Source organism: Anarrhichthys ocellatus, unplaced genomic scaffold (assembly GCF_004355925.1).
Source record: "Anarrhichthys ocellatus isolate YVR2014 unplaced genomic scaffold, GSC_Weel_1.0 scaffold63, whole genome shotgun sequence".
In the NCBI taxonomy this organism is placed as follows: Eukaryota; Metazoa; Chordata; class Actinopteri; order Perciformes; family Anarhichadidae; genus Anarrhichthys; species Anarrhichthys ocellatus.
Genome location: NW_022280093.1, coordinates 1,839,203 through 1,856,963, shown reverse-complemented (window position 1 = coordinate 1,856,963; position 17,761 = coordinate 1,839,203). Strand labels below are relative to the sequence as shown.

Here is a 17,761-nt window from a genome sequence, read left to right as displayed (position 1 = left end):
ACACACACACACACACACACACACACACACACACACACACACACACATACCCTGGCTCGTGTTCCATCCCGCAGCCAAGCGGAGCATGTCAGCAACACAAGCCGTGTTGCCTCAGCTATAGAAGCGAGGGGAGGAAGACCCTCGGGAGAACATCCACAGAGGTTTGGGAGGCCCAGAGGGTCCAAGTGATCAGCCAGGCATGTGAGTGGGTGGAGAGGGACAGTCGCTGGTGAGGGATGTGTGTCAATGTCTGAGCAGCAGAACAGGACTGACATTTTGGACATTTTGTTTTGAGGATATAAAATGGTCTCACGGCTAATGATGACTCATCACCATATTTGTAGAGTAATTGCGACAGCTAGATGAACTGATTGATGACCAGAAGGCAAGCTGTTATAGTATTTAAAGAAATATGTGTAATTGCAAATGGGATAATGGATTTTTCACTTCCACCCCCTTTGTCTGTCTCACCCTATCAAAACATTTCTACATTGTTGGCTGTAGTGAAAATGAACAGAAGTTATTTGTGGCTCTCAAACATGTAGTGAGGAATGCATCCCATAGTCAGTCCAACGCTTCCTGTCACAGCATTTGCAAATTCCAAGTAGACACTTGAGAAAACACAAACGTCAATCATTAACAATCCACTTACGAGAATAAAAAGAAACAAACTAACTGTGGAACAAGGTAATAGCGACAAAATCTGCTTCGTTCTCAGGCAAAGCTTCTCTCATGGAGTCTGCTGCATGACTGATGTTCATCTAAAATAGAGAAAGCAATGAACAGCTTGTTTCAACCAAACAGATCCAGGATCTATGGAACCAAATTAAAAGTCTGTTTTCCGCATTCATGTTTGTGTTTCCGCCCGCAACCGCAGAACCATGAAGTTTAGACACTTTAGAGCGATAACACATAAAAAAAACAAAAAAGAAACGACAGCTGCTTTTGAATATAACATTTCAAAAGCAGCTGTTCTTTTTTTTTTTCTAATGTGTTTGAGAAAGTACTTAAAATAATACACGCAGAGGTGTAAAAAAGAGACGAAAACTCCAAAGCCCTGACAGACTCCGCTCTGATATTTCCTGCATGATGAGGAAATACGAGGGACTTTTTCGTCACCCGAAAACTATCGTACAGGAACTGAATGTAGTCGCTGGCACCTCCGGTTGTAATGCAGAAGCGACTTTTTCAAAAGATTCTTGGTCCCCTGGGAACGATCCTGTGGTGGAAAAACCTTAAAAAGACTTTCAGTCCTCTGAGCCAGAATGCCAAGAGAGAGAGGCGCAAATATGTGATATCAGCCACTGCCAAGTGTCAGCTAATGCTAATATGATCAATATCACACAGTTTGATGTCTGCTTAATCTATCAATACGACACGGTTATTGGGAACCTGATCTTCCTTTCCTCCTTTAAGTCTACAATATCAATTCTAATATTCATGGTATGAATATTGGTCTTCTCCCAAATAAGAGCGGAGCAGATGGATAACAGAGTATATTGAAGATAACATGGTTGCAGCGTGCGTGTTAAGTAAAACAGTACTATGGAGCCACATCTGTTGATCTGCCAACTGTATGTCAGCGACCTCTTGAACGATCTGATCTCCCAGCTGTGATGCGTGCTGATTTGGGCGTCCAGCGTGTATGACAGAGCGGTCCATTGCTCCAGGCTGGAAGGTCATTTAAAGGCCAGATATCCAGACCTCTCCTCCTCCTCCCGCCTCCTCCTCCTCCTCCTCACCGCTCTCCTGCCTGAGACCCGGAGATAAACCTACACATGCCAGCCACACAGGACCAATAGTCGTGATTTATCGGAAGCCATTCGGTACCTGAATGCCTATGAAATTGTAATGAACTTGATTATGCTTTTAATGAAGTGTGAGAGGCTCTTCAGAAACGATTATAGCCATGCTCTGGCTCACGGCTAGAAGGCTGTGGAGGGGGGGAAGGAGGCGTTAGAGAGAAGGAAGGAAGGAATGGAGGACTGTTATGAACAATGGAGACGGTGTAGGATACTGTATGGCGAGCAGAGGAGCCAACAGGAGCGCCTCGCTCCTTTGGAACAGATTACAGGGGCGTTTGACTGTGTATCCGAGGTGACTTGACCCGACCAACCCCATTTCTGTTGCTCCCTGCGAAGGGATTTTCCCTCAAAGCTGCATGCTGACGTGGTACATTACATTCAACAGCCTGCCACCTCATAGGTCATATTTGCATACATATTAGACAGTTGAGGAGGATTCTAACCTTTCCATGTACAGGGTGCTCCCGTTCAGACGGGTAGACATTATTGTTCAGTAATTTCACACCCAAATCTCCACTCTCCCATGCTGCTTCCTCTTTAAATACCACATGATGAGGTAAGTGGCTGCTGAAAGGGCAGACTGACAGTCCAGGAGCAAACAGTGGCTTTTTTGCTCCAATTATTATCGTACACTAAGTGACAAATTGTAATGAGATATGTTATGGATGCACAGAAGGAATTCCCTTATCGCTCTCATTTACAAAGGTCAAAGATCCGGATTAGTTTAAAAAATAAAGCAACAACTACTGGTGATCGTTAAAAGATTATTCCAGTTTATTACAAATGGGCTATTGTTTGCCACTTGTTCAGGTATGATAATATCGTACCCACCAAAGTAATTGAACCTTCGCTCCCCCCTCCCCCCGCTGCTTCTCCATCAAGCTGTCAGAGCCACACTGTCACCAACTCACTGAAGAAATATTATATAATTTTTGGAAAAAACTAAAAAGTGATTTCAGAGAGCAGCAGACAGAAAAAAATAAAAAAGCAGCATGTGTATACATCAGTATCACTTCAGTAGCTAGCTACAAAAGCATTCAGAGGTGGTGAAGTCGATCAGAAAATGCATTTCTTTTCTACATGAGAACACTACTGTACATCCTGAGGCTCTTAATGAGGGGTTTTCTTCTTCTTGTTTTTCTTCGCAATGACGTACTGTATCACATCTGTTGCTAAATTCAAGCCAGCCCATCTGTTCCTTTTTGTTTTTGTTGAGTAAGTACGTGTGTGCATTTTCCCACCTATGAAATACTCATTCATGGATGGTGGGAGCACACAAATGTTTTGTCTTCGTGTTCATTCTGGTATCCTTCCAGGTAGCTCATGAGTTCATACTAAACACTGCCTCTGTGTTTGTCTATTAGTCCTTTGACCTAAAGGTTTACATTTTTTATCACATTATTGATTTATTATTCCACATTTTGTCAGCTTTTGCACATGGAACACACTGATTCTTCTTCTACTCTTCATAAACAGCCAGGACTCAATAGTGCAAATGTGTTTCTTTCATAATGAAGCAAATCCTTTCATTAGATCATCTGGAACAAGGGAACAATAGGCAGTTTTTCTTGAAAAATGACTTAAACAATAACATCGACTATCATATATAGTCTCACTTTAAAAGTTAAAATGTGAATGCAAAAATGTACCGGTTTCTAATCCGCCATGGAACAAGTACACTGTATGAGCGCACAACTATGGTAAGTCCGGTGGATCAAAGTTGAACCAGGATGTTAAGAAGTCAAAACGAACAGGACGTTTCTAACGGCCGATTTCGGTCATCGTCTTACGCTACACCTTTGTTTTTTCTTCCAAGTTAATTTAGCTTAACCTTGAGGTTTGTTTAAAACCTGTATAACTATTTGAGCAGCTCAATCTTCATGTTCTCCAATCTCAGCAATAACCGTAGTGAGTACAATGTAATAATTATTGATGAACACAAAGACTAAAACCCACAAACAAGAACCCAGGAGCATCCTTTAACCATCTAAAATACCAATCTATAAAATATTCAACTGCAAGAGGAATGTTATTTGACTGAAGCACCGATGAATGCAGATGTTTCATCAGTCAATTTGCGCTGCATCACTTATGGCGACGATCGCAGCTGAACCTGTTGGGTACAGTGTGCTGCGGTAGCTGTCACATTGTGTGTATCCGTCGCCGTCACTGTCTACATGCTGAGGCTGTAACACTGTCTGCAAGGTCTCCGAAGCTGTTAATCACCTCCTCTCTAATGTGTCGTTCACACCTTCTCCCTCTCCAACTTGGTGGATTTCTATCTTAGACAGGGGCGCTTGGCTGGGCGATCGCTGTCGCTAATTTGTTGTGGCAATATTAATTAATGATCAGCCTGTCACAGCTGTTTATATTGAGACAGATTAGAAGTGGGAGAGATTAGACAAAGAAAACAATCTGCGAGCGGCTCAGCGGCTGACAGGGGTCACCTTCACGTGTCTGAAATCATATTCAATTTGCCGAGGCGGAGGCGGGGAAAATTACTCCACTTGACCAGCCTTGTATCCTCCTCTATCTGTGTTGGTTCACGTTTGGAGATAACTAAATCAATTCATTTTGCACCGCAATAAACTAAAAGACAATTTACAGTCACATTTGATCCCTGCTGATATGATGAGAAATTAAAATGCTCTGGTGTGTTTCATATGTTTGTACTAACCACAAGACCTGAATCCACGGTGGCGGCGAAGTGCAGCGTCCTGACTGCTGGACCCCCCGTGCCGTCCTTCCACGTGGACCTGCTGACTCTGTGCCGGCCCACCGCCGCACACAAGTCTCAGTTAACTTGACAACAACGCAGTGCATTGTGACGGCGAGGGGAGATTAAGTGGCCAATCAAGGCCCGAACAGTAGGGTAATGATTCCACTTGGTGAAATGGGTGTCGGGATTACTGCTGCACTTTCTTACTTCGCTGTGCAGGCTTTAATAGGGCAAAGACATTTCCCGCTAACTAGAGTGCCACGGGCACGATTCAAGAACAGCTTCCTACTCACCGACTAATAATGAAGACGGAGGGTGCTTTCACACCTGTGGTTTGGTTCATTTGGTCCGAACCAAGGGAGGAAAGAAAATGATACATTGTTGCATTTTAGTTCTGGTCCGGGATCCTCTTCACACTGCTTAATTACAAACCAACCAAGGAGAGTAAACATTCATACAAACTGACATGTAACGTGTTGACTAGACAGTTTTGGCGATTGTCGTCCTGCATCATCAGAAATAACTGATTTGAAGCATTCTTAGTATTATTAGAATGCAAATCGACCGCGTGTTCTGAATAATGACTAAACAGGTAGAGACAGGCCTGTGCAAATTCCCCTTTGCATGAGGCGCATGCAGCGTGTTGTGACTCAAGGGCCTATTACTGTAGGATTGCTGTCACACACTTTTTAAAGGACTTAATGAACTGACAAAGTGCACACATTTGGATACAAGCACAGCAGTTTTACAGCAAAGAAATGACGCGCATTTGTGTTGACTTGCATAAAGAGGTTATATACATGACCTCATACAGATCAATTTTAAGGTTGTGTCATGAACAGGCTCCACGATGAGCAGATAGATTTATTAGTCGTTGAGCTTTTGAAAACGTGCTAAAATCACATATCTGCTATCATAAAATCGTGTGGTTTGTTTGCTTTCCTACCACAAAGGAACCGCTCCAGAGTCCGCTTGGAAGCGGTTCGAGACCACCTTTTCAAGCCGCCTCGGTTCGAGACCGATTGGGTTGTTGGTCCGCACCGGGTTCGATTGGCAGCTTTCACGCCAGCCTTAACGAACCGGACTAACCAAGCAAACGGACCGGAGTTTGTTTAAACTGGATTAAACAGGTCAAATGTTTTAACCAATCAAAGACATCATTATATTCTATTATATTCAGCCTCACCCCAATCCTTTTGGTACAGTCCCTTAGAGAATTGGCTCCCACACTGAATCCCTTGATCAGCTAGAAATATCATGCTTCCCTGAAATCCTACTGAACATGTGCTGTTGAGCAAGGCAGTAAACTCCCTATGGCACTAAGGTTCCCAGCTGAAAACACCTGTCGCTCTTCTGATAACACCCAGAGCTTGAGAGCACTTTGGAGGCACAGCGTTATTTTGTCACGGCTCTAGCTGTTGCTCTGGTTGAAAGGAAGGCTGACGCACAAAGAGAGAGAGGATGGACATGCCGGTCTGACAGGGTTCGTGAGTTTTTGTGGGCCATCGTTTTCATTGGTTCAGATTCAGATTAACTTTATCATCCCACAGGGGGATATTTGATCGGTCCAGCGGTCCAGAAAACATAAAGACAATAAAAACAATAGCATTACATACACAATAAGAAGCTTACATATGCAGAGTAGAACACACTTGATCAAGTCTTTGTGGTGCATAAGGGCGACTGTGGCTCAGTGGTAGAGCAGGGTCGTCCTTCAATCAGAGGATCGGCGGTTCGATCCCCGGCTCCACTAGTCCACGTCCATGTGTCCTTGGGCAAGACACTTAACCCCAAATTAGCTGTGCATGCGGGTGTATGAATGGGTATGAATGTTAGTTAGAGTCCTGATGGGCAGGTGGCACCTTGCATGGATACCCTCCTGCCATCAGTGTATGAATGGGTGTGAATGGGTGAATGATCACATGTAGTGTTTTAGGACTTTGAGTGGTCAGAAGACTAGAAAAGCGCTGTACAAGTACAGTCCATTTACCATTTAGCCTGTCTGTCCCGGCAAAAAAAAAAATGACAAGGATGAGCGCAGCATTTAACGCATGGTTGAACATTTTTCAACGCAAAACGTGCAGCGTTAAAGCGCAAAATAGATGCTCAGCGATGCTCATCACAAATAATTAACACAAAATAATACACCTGGCCATAAAACGACTTGTTGGACACAGCCCTAGGAGAGCTGCTTAATGTAGCTGACTGTGGTTGTACTGGGCCTATCACTCAGTTATGAATAAGTAGGGTGAAGTCAGTGTAGGGCAAGATATCTCTGCAGAATGCATTCTCATTTGATTTCCCTGGATAAATAAAGGTTAAATGAAGGAAACCAAAAATTAAAGCCCTTGCTGGAAGATAAATAGCTCTTTAATGTCAAGCACACTGCTGCCCGATGCTTCATTTCTGAAACGACTGTTAAAAGTCAATTCCCATAGACATGAGCGTAGGAGGCATAGAGGAAAGTATAGGCTGTATTACTGCAGGGAAAAAAAGTATATTACATTGTGTGGATGTGCACTAGTATGCTTGTCTTGTCACTCTCGCTGTATTATTCCTTAGTATGTATGTGAAGCAGAATACACCACCATGCTGTTCTCGAGAGTTTAAATATTTCATTGGGGGGTTGAATTCTCAAGCTACCAGTCACCCTGTTCAGCAAAGTTTGAAGGACTCCTCATCCTTATGTTCCAATCTGTTGAGTTAATGCAATGTCCTCATATTACGGCCCTGTCTTCCCCTATTACTTCAATTGTCCTCCATCGATATACAGTGTTCAAGTGTTGAACCCTTCTTCTTCTCTGCGTCCCCACGTATTCTTACAAGGAGGATGTAGCAGTGTTGCTCTGACCCTGTGTATTACCACAATTTGGTCTTATTGGATATCGTCTTTGAACTAATCACTGTAACTTTGAGTTACTTATAATAACATTAATCTTTGCTAACAAACGGTAACACAAGCTATGTAAATAATATTAGCAAGCTAGCTGTCTAGCGCGGAGGCTAACGGTAAAACCAGATGGCAACCGCTGCTTCTCAAAAGTGAATCTAATGCGGAAGTGCATTAAACTAGCATTCTTTCTAATGGCCATCAGGGTGCGGCACATCTGGTTGCAAAAAGAAGTCAGATTGTATAAAAGTCTATGAGAAAATGGCCCTGCTTCTCACTTGATTTACTACCTCAGTAAACATTGCAAACATGAGTTTATGGTCTCAACGCCACTTTCTAGTCTGGCTCCCTTGTGATCAAAAGGTCACTACTGCGCCATCACTCCTCCACAGTTCAAATATGGTCACTTCCGTTCCTTGGTTGCAAAAAAACAAGATGGTGACAGAGACGAAATCCAAGATTGCGGCGGCCAAAATGCCGAACTCGAGGGTTTCAAAACCGTGACGTCACTCAGCTTTTCATCATGGTAAAAATTGCTCAGCTTAGTTGGAATTTGTTACAATGTCATAATAAGGTTTCTGGTAAAATTATTAATTTGGAACATTTTTAATACCATAGAACACTCTCTTTTAAGCCTAGAGCAACACTGTAAAGAGGTTTGGCCTCACAGGTAAAACCTTAAAATAAGGTTAGAGAATGATTTTGGGGATACAAAATATATTAATTATAAGACCATGACACAAAAAAACATACTCATACAACATATGTATAACTTAATAGTGTCATGGAAATTGTCGATAAAACCATACACTTCTAAGGTCAGGGCGATGCTCTATACTGCATCGGCCCATTAACTTCTTCTCAACAAAGCTTTATCCTGCAACAGGTACAGCCAGAGGGAATTCTGGGAAAAGAGAACGGAGCAATGTGGCACACATAATTTGGCAAACCACCATAACATTTGCATTACTCTCAGGCTACAGCTGGCAACCACCCCCGCACTACGCTTCACATCTGCAGTGTAGTCAACCACTGCCCATGCAATCAGTGCTTGGCAGGAGAAGTTGGCTCACGTGTGAACATAGCGTGTGTGTGTGTGTGTGCATGCGTGAGCTGGAGGGGTTTCGCACTGACATTACGCAATAGTTCAGACATGTAACCCATCATATCCACGAACACGTTTATTCGCACACGTATGCACGCACGCATACATGTTGTTTGTGCGCTTTTGTCCTTTACCAGTGAAAATAAAGCAGACAGCACGGCTGACTTTCAAGAAATTTCCACAAGCGAGTGCTTTCTGGAACTAAACGGGTGCGGCAAATCCTCTTAAAATCCTTTTAGACACCGTGGCAGCAGGGAGAAAAAGGGAGAGAAAAAAAAAAAAAAAAGTTTCTCCCAGGCAAATGTGCAGGTTTGTTGGGTTGATGTCGTGCTCTGGGGAAGGACACCCTCGCCAGTCTATTTCTTCAAGGCTGGAAGAGCGTTGATACGACACGTTACCCTGCAGGATGCGCGGGAGCACAATATGGCGGCGCGTGTGTCGACAGAAGGCTTCAAGGAAAGACTTTGGGGAAAGGACGCTCTGGATGTGCACTGTACGGATGGGTATTAGGACAATGGAGGCTTTACAATTTAGATTTCAGCTGCCATCATGCCAGTGACCTGGTCAGGTTGGATATTTTCTCTATGCAGACAATAGTAAACAACCAAACTCAGTGTGACTATCTAGTCAGGGCAGTTTCACATTTCGATGAAATTCTTCTTTTTGGAATGAAGTTTTAAATGATTGTCAACAAGCGCCAGCCAATCCAGCCACTATGTCTTTAGGCTCTCTAATTTCCTCAAGTTTCTCAAAAACTAGTTTCCTGGCTCTGATTGCTATTTACATATTTGGGTAAATGAGCATGGGATTGGGCTCGGTGGTTTGTTTGTCGATTTGCTCTTTGCTTTTCTATCTCCTTTGGGCAACAGATTGAATTAATGTTTGTAGACACTGTGATGCCACACATGAGGAAACAGGAGATCTTGCAAAATTGCAAAACTCGCCCAATTACAGCTCTACAAACACATTCGAAGAGGAAAGAAAAAAACTAATTTGGGTGGCGATGCAGCTTGCTCGTGTCAGAGGCACAAGGACAATAATTACCTACATTTACAAGCTTTTTTTATTTAAATAGACCAAAAAACAGATATTGTTTACTCAAGAAACAGGCTTTGCAGAACACACCCACACATATTTGTGATCTGTATTTTCACTATATTTTGACACAACGTAAATGACAGTTTGCTTTATCAGTGCTGCCACTCTTTCTGCTCTTTTTTTTTTAGCTCCTATCGCCTTTCCTCCTTAATTACTTGTTGGAGAGTGTTTGGCTTTTCGCTGAGAGCCTGCTGTTTTGGTCATTACAGGCCTCTGTAGGAAGTGGAGGGAGCTGCCAAAGCTTAGCAGAAGATGGGCGCTGGGGATGTGTCTGTACTCACCTGGGGTAAATGAGGGCAGCTCTTCCTGCTGGCTTTGAGGCCTGTCCTCCCCTCGGGGGCCGTCCTGATGTTGAAGAGGGCCTGAAGAGCGCACTGGGCCGCCTGGGTCTTGGCCAGCTTCTTGCTGCGAGCGCAGCCCTCAAATATCCGCCCGTCGACACGCACTGCCATCACGAAGCTGCGCAGCCTCCGGCCCTCAGCTCGCTCCGAAAGGCAGGCGTAGCGCAGGCCCGGCCGGAGCTCATTGAGCAACGCCACGGGACTCTTGGGGGCCTCCGGATCTGGGACAATCCCACCTAGCCTTTGTTGGGCTTGCACCATCAGGTCCAAGGTATGGCGGAGCAACCGTCCATGTCTCAGCAGCTCGCTCGACAGCAGCTCGCTCTCCGCTGCTGAGTCGCAGAGCGAGAGGCCATCGGAGCATGGCGAAGATTCAAACTCCTTGAAGAGCGTGTCAGGGAAGTCCGCCTGATCTGAGGTGAAGTCGGCCGAAGGGTTTGAGATGTTTCCCATGGCCAGGTGGGCCTGAGGAGCGTTGGCAAACTGGACGAAGGACTTGAGGGCCAGCTCGGCGGCCTTCATCTTAGCTTTCTTCTTTGTGGGGCCCGTGCCTTCGAAAGTCAGCCCGTTCACCTCCACGGCGATGGAGAAGACGGGCGCATGGACCGGGCCCGTCTGAGACACCACGCGGTACTGCAGGCCCGGCCGCAGCTCGTTGAGTTGCACCAAGGCGTTCTTTGGAGCTTCGGACCAGGACAGTTTCTTATAGATCAGGCGGAGTTCACACAAGTGCCCGTTGTTGTCCTCCTCCAGTGGCCGCTTCCTCTTCAGGCCGGGGCTGCCACTTCTTGCAGAGTCTGAGCAGAAGAGCGACTGGCACTCCGCAGATCCAATGGAGCGATCCTCTAAGTTACCAATGTTTCGGTTTTCCTTTACCTCTGCACTGCTGGTGCCTGAAATACAAAAAAACAACAACGTGAAATGTCAAAGTGAAAAAAGCAACTATTACTGCGTGACACTTGCATGTATCCTGGCTGAACAAAATGAATCAAGGGAAAATCTACCAGGCAAAATTGAGCCACTTTATACACAATGAAATGGTAATGAACAAATCTGCAATCATCTCCCTGAGCCGAGCTCACTTCATACCACGAGGCTCTATCATATTTAAGTGTTTTAAAATCCAAACACAAATCCCCTAAAAATGGCGATGTTATCTGCCAAATCATTCTCGTAATCTGCCTCCAAATTGGTTCTGAATCTGTGTCGTAAGTGGGAACCATTGGCCCCCGTGGCCAATGCAGAGCATCAATCCTATTTGTAACGGGGGTGGGGATCACGTCGAGTGGCAGACATTCCATGAAAGGATAAAATGTCTGTAGCCCGCTTTTATTTCACACTTCTGTCCTCTGTGAGAGCAAAGCCTGAACAGCTGTGATACGCTCTTCAAACCTAGTTACGGGGAAGTGGTGGCGTATTGCATTTCTGATGGGAAATGAACAAAAATGGGGTGTTCAGATCTTGCCGCAAGAATGTTAATGGAGGGATGGGAGGCTGGGATCAAGTGCTGACATTCAGGGCTGGGCAGATTTGTGGATGATAGCGCATGCAGGAGCGCAAGCACCTATCTCATGACTTATTTATCACACTCAAATCTAATATTCAACAGCTAAAGATAATACAGATTTTAACACACACGCTGACATCCGTGCGTAATCAAAGACGCCATTTCCCAAATAATTAATTACGTGGGTGACAGACAGATCATTTCCATATTAGGCCCGCCAGCGAGGGAATTAGCGCAGCGCGCCGACAGAGAGAAAGAAAAAGCGGCGGCAGCTTACTTAAACTGTCCTCGTCCTCTGTGCTGCTGGTCCCAGGGCTTATGTACTTGAAGGGGGCGATCAATGCTGACAGCATACTGACTTTCTCTGGAGGAGAGAGACAAGAGACAAGCAGAGTCAACAAGAGGGCAGCGACGGAGATGTTTTGATAGTTTTATCGATCAAAGGCGCGAACCAGTGTCAGCCCGTGCACGGGCGACAACTGGCCTCGTGAGCGCACTCGCTCTGTTGCCCGTGCACGGGCCGACACTGGTTCACGCCGAGACCCATGCACGCCCACAAGAGGAAGAAAACGCAGACCCACGCACGCACATGCACACACATGGAAGATTTAAAAGAACTCATGAACAGAAATCAAACAAAAGACATGAAGTGAAGTACAATACACACTGGGCCTCTTGCAAGAACATTCTTATCCTAATCCTAAAAGTTCTCTTTCGGTGAAGTTTGTGCTCCTTCAGATGTCAGATTCACCAAACTCTCTTAACTGGACAAAGTTGTTGTAAATCAAGCTTTTGACATTTGATCATGAGCATGACTGACGCCCCTAAAATTGTTATGTTCAGTTACGTTTCATGAGGTATTAGAGGACCTGAAACAATTAGGTCAAATTAATAGAACAGCTGTTCAATGCTTTTGTCAGAGCAGTGCTATATCTTCTTAAAGCAGTCATGTGGCAGATATTAGAAGAGAGAATATAGTGTATTATGATTTCAGGTCAAATTAGTGTTTTTTTCCTTTCTCTTTCTCGCTGTTCATGAAAACTAATACGTGGCTCTCTGATGGACCGCACTGAAACGCCATCTCCTCTTTGTTTTGACTTGATTTTAATGTGGCGCGGAAGATCCATGTCACAGTGACAAGTCATTCACTGTCAGTGGATACAAAAACCTGAGATGACGCACCGAACGCATACATGAAGAGAAAATACATTTACCAATGTGTATTGTATTTCTCTTTCATTTTTTTTGTGTAACTGGATTTTATTTGGGCATTTGAAATCACACACACACACACACAGACACACACAGACAAACACACACACACAGACAGTATATCTTCAGTACTAAACTTCCTTTCTTTATCAGGCCTAACTTGTCGACAGTGGCTTTCTCCCGTTCCTCCCCGGGGCCTCCTGCTGTCCAGGTGTGCGTGTTGTTTACAGTATGAAGCCCTATTAGGACCATCGCTTGGTCTGGTGCACTCCATGCAGCGCTGAGCAGAATTGACAGACCAGTCTGGCTCTTTAATTACACCCCCCCCCCCAACACCAGCTAATGATCAATAAAAGAGAGAGGAACGGGAGAGGCAACGAGAGAGAAAGAGAGCGAGAGAGAGGAGCTGGAGGTGGACAGAAGTAGGGGGAGGTGATGGAGGAGGGAATAAAAAGCGAGCGGAAGAGAATGATCTGGGGTGAGTTTGTGTAGGTGTGCGGGAGGGTAGAGGTCGAGCCCGAGGTCAAGACGCCTTCCAAGCTCCCCGCCTCTCTCCACCACAGTCCTTAATGCTATATGCTAAATGCTGCATAAACCGAGGGGCACATTACAGTGCAATAAACATGTTTTGATAAGAGCGCGAGGTTGTGGATGAGCTGGACCCCCTTTGCTCTCGCTCTCTCTCTCTCTCGCTCTCTCTCTCGCTCTCTCTCTCATCGCAGCTCAACAGCACTAGAGGGGCTCAATGAGTCACTCTGACACACATGGATACACTCTAAACACCGAGGCTGGAGCTGGTCCTCGCGGGCCAATATCACAATACAATCATTTGCATTCTGACCTAATTACGGACTAAAGCCCAACACAAGCAGCAATTTGGCGCTAAACGACTCCCTCGGCCAACAAGGTCATTACCCGGACCATTTTCAAATCAGTCTGTATTGTTTTTAAAGCCCCTGAAGGCCCTTTTTACGGTACGAAACACGGCTGTCTGGTGTGTTTACAAGGGCGGCAAAATTAGAGGTTGTTGGTTCTGTACAGCGCATCTTAACCGGTTCTTGCATTTGTCACGCAAAATGTATACAGTTCCTGTGTAGCGTGAAAGACAAATGTTCACATCAAGCATGAAATTGCAGGCAATCAACAAACAGGAGGTTCACACTGCAGGCTGAAATGTCTGCAATGTATATTTTGGGGGGGGGTCGGAAACCAGCCACTCAACAGCTTCTGCCAAGTCAAAGGGCCCACTGGGCAAAAAGGCATGAGTTAGTGTGACCGGATGCACGCAAGTGTGTACAATATTATGAGCATGAGAAAATTCATTCTCCTCAGAGAACAAACTGAGGCCGTCAACGCGCAAATCTACAGGTGTGTAGAGCACACAAGCAGACGCGAGCTCCTTTACTTCTGTCTCGTTACAATAAAGATCTGAGAAGAGATACAACAGAAATCTTGCTCATCCCCAGTAAGACCTTCACAAAAAAAAAGTATCTTTCAGACTAAATTCAATAATTGGCAGGTTTTTTAACATCTGGTCACCAAATATGACCAGAAAAGGTTTATAATTTTTTCGCTGTGATGATAAGTATTCTGTCAATTGGCGTATGTTGAACTGGCCCCGATGCTACCTCTTGCCTTTTTGAACCTACCAGAGAAAATTGCTACTGTACTTAAGAGTCTCTTTCTATTGAGTGCTGATGTGAATAAAGAATAAATGTACTGTCAGGTCAAAAGGTTTCCAAGAGGTAGACAGGGCTAAGGCCTTATTTACACCCGGCATTAACATGGGATATGTATCTGTATAAGGATAAACAAAAAACGAATGCAAGGTGCAAACGCATGCAGGACGCAATGTGATCGCAGAGTTAGATCGACCAAAACCTAGACGTGATCTGGCCAGCATTGAAATCGGGTCTTGACCAGGCGTGAATGCTATTTGCTCAGTGTCTATTCTTTGCCGTCTCTAATTTTTCTGCAGCCTACAAACTATTACCAGAAGCAGGAGGATTTTTTCAGTTTCGTTGCTTCTCTGTCATCTCCGAACTCCGGGAGTGGCCTTGGTGTCTCGAAAAAAAGAAACAGTGTAGCAGCAGGCTACAGGTAAGCCATGCTGTGTCCAGTGTTATTTTTTTCCCCTTTGGAAACACGCAAACAAGCGGGGGTGGAGAAAAGAAATGATACGGGTAGAATCACTACTTTTGACTTGAAAGCTTATTTAGACCGATTTTTTTAAAATGTAGAATCGAAACCGTGACACCCGAAAGTGTTGACCTGATGGTGGCGGCCAGGTGAAAGGTTAAGGGATAACCAAGGTTATTACAGTTTACATCCGTCTGGGAAACATGAATGTCTGCGCATAATTTCATGGCAATTAATTCAATAGTTATTACCCCCCCCTCCCTTAAAAGGCCAATGATCTAAAGAGGAAACTAATTCTATGCACTTGCTCCAGTGTTAGACACATCGCTGGGCTGCATAAAAGCCTCAATAGACCCCTTTCATTCTGTATTCAGAGCGTTTCTTATAAGTTCACAGTCAGAACAGAGCGTTTCTGTATGGAGCTCTTCAGGTCTGCATAATTTCAAAGCGACAAAAAAAACAAAAACAATCCTTTTCACTTTCAATGAGAAAGCAGTTCATTTCAAACGTCTCAGGAAGTGGCTATTGAGTAGAAAATATCATCACGCTTTCAATAACTCGGATGCTGAATCAACTGCGTAGTGGTAAGCGGTGCAGTTTAGAGGTCATCCTCCAAATGCCACCTCTGATCGTTTTTTGATAGCTTTATGAAGCGCCGGCACAAACACACTTCACTCTGATTTATGGGTGAGCTGTGTATTAGGTCAGAGGCAGTTTGTGTTCGGAGTTTACAGTTTGTGTAGCGCGGCTGGTTTTTTTCCAAAGAGAGACGCGGCATATTTTAAGCCTTTTATGAATGAAAACACACAAGTAGTCCGTTTGCAGAGAATAGTTATGTAATTTGATACTAATTAAAGGTTAAACACAGATTTCATTTAAACTAGTGCTGGGGGGCAAGTTAACGCGTTATTATCGCATTCATTAATTATGCCGACAATTATTTTATTGCAGTTTTTTTATTACTATTAAGCGGACATTTTTAACACAATAACCGGCCGGCAGCAAGTGGTGAACAGCTGTTTGTGTGGCGTCTCTTCCTGTTTCCTTCGCCTACATTCCCCTGGGTCCTAAGTCCCTCCATGTACAGCTTCTTATCACCCTCTACGATAAAATTTTTTAATTGCGATTGATGATTTTTTTTGTGATTAATCATGCGATTAATCGCGATTCAAAATTTTAATCGTTACCCAGCACTAATTTTAACCTAAGCAAATATTGATCATATTGGTTTTACTGAATGCTGACTTAAGAGGACATTCACATTTTTGGTGTGTCGAACTGACCTATTGTGCACTGCATAGTCTCTGTAGGTTATTAGCAATTAATTAGAAGTAATTAAGTGTAAATGTACCCATTTCCTATATTTAGTACCAGGATAGTATGAAAATAACGATGTCCTTTGATAAAAAGATATCCATCGATTATATCTTTAATTCTTCTTCGTCTTTTTTAGGTGACTTTGTTGTTTTAAAAGTGGAAAAATGGAATAACCCCAACCCAGTGACCTCACATGACATCAGAGTTGTATTTGGGGCAAGTAAGTTGAATTTACAATGGCCTCTGTCAAAGCTGGGAGGAAAGAAACACAGCCTGGTGCCAAAGTTCATCAAACCCACCGATCACCGCCGCTGGTGTGGACACCGTTACCTTACGCGCCCTTCACGGTATCTGTCATCCATCCCTTCTTATTCTCCAGCCAGCCGAACGGACGAGACAATGCATGCCAATAGTCTCCATCCCCCACTGCACCAGGACACGGCGAGAGGAGAGGAGAGGACGCTCGGACTCATTTGTTTCCAGAGCACAAAAGGCGGGGGAAGGCAGAGGAGAGCCAGGTTAGATAGGGAGAGCCTTGGCAGATGGCCATGCACTCCTGATAGTGACAACGCTGGTGACGGTGTCCATTCAAAATGAGCTGGAGAAGAGAATCTCTCTCTCCTTGCACTTCCTGTATCAGTTCTGAGGAGAAGGGTAATGAGCCCAATCACATTTCCCGATGGCTCAGCATAACCAATGGGTCAGATGAGCGACGGGAGACACGACTAAAACAGGCGCGAGGAGAAATCATCGACTCTCGCTCTCTCACTTCTGAACTCGTACATCCGAGGCCTACATTAAAAAAAAGCAACTATGTATCTAAATATGCTATTTAGCCATCACTTCATTTTAAGGAAAAACCTGCAGAGACTGATTCACCTCTGGCAGGACAACTGTGCTCCCTGGTTCTTATATGGACAGCACATATATGTGCAAATACAAACTCCAGAGCATTAAAAGACACCACAGAGCTGTTAACACCTGCAGAAACTCACGCAGAGAGAGAAGAGGGTCTTATGTCTTTGAAGTTGAGTCTCCTTTATTCCTCTTTCCTCGAGTCTTCTGCTTCAGGACTGAGATGTGAGGGGAGGACGCAAGGTGCCGGTAAAGGGGATTGAGATGCACCTGGATTCTGTGGTGCAGGACGGGGACTGAGCACTGTAAACGTTATGGGATGAAACGCATGGGACTTATCTACCTAATGAAATAAAGGAACGTTAACGCCCTCTAAATTAGTTCAATCGTTTTCACTTTTAGCTCCAAAGCTCAAAAGTTAGTTCCGACGACAAATCCACAAATAACGCTAAACGTGAGCCCAATTAGCATAGCATTCTCTGCACGTTCTAACATTACCGCTGGGGAAACCTGTTCACGTCACCCGCACAGTGATAATTACTAGCATGATGTGCTTGTTTTTTCTCTCCAGGCTCCGGTATCTCCCGCCTGTCAACGTGTACGTGTGAGCGTTCCTGTTCGTGACGGATGTGTTGTCATTTAATTTGCAGTTTGGTTTGTTGCTGTTAAGCACATGAAAGTCCCAATGAACTAGGAAACTAGAAAAGCACTTAATGTGAATGAACTTACACTTGATCAGTGAGTGGAGGGGGGGGGGGGGGGGGGGGGGGGGG

The 17,761-nt window shown here is 44.6% G+C and overlaps 1 protein-coding gene across 3 annotated transcripts in view; it reads right to left on the bottom strand.

Annotated features, from left to right (window-relative positions):
- The window catches only part of adarb2 (adenosine deaminase RNA specific B2 (inactive)), a 192,057-nt gene that overhangs the window by 50,798 nt on the left and 123,498 nt on the right, over positions 1-17,761 (bottom strand). For all 3 annotated transcript variants that reach the window (XR_004213657.1, XM_031872352.1, XM_031872353.1), the window contains exons 2-3: positions 11,743-11,829; positions 9,899-10,851 (exon numbers count right to left, since the gene is read on the bottom strand). Coding sequence is in view for 2 of the 3 variants with exons in the window: in XM_031872352.1 (XP_031728212.1) it covers positions 9,899-10,851; positions 11,743-11,829 (1,040 nt within the window). In the remaining variant the exon portion in view is untranslated. The remainder of the gene's footprint in view (positions 1-9,898; positions 10,852-11,742; positions 11,830-17,761) is intronic.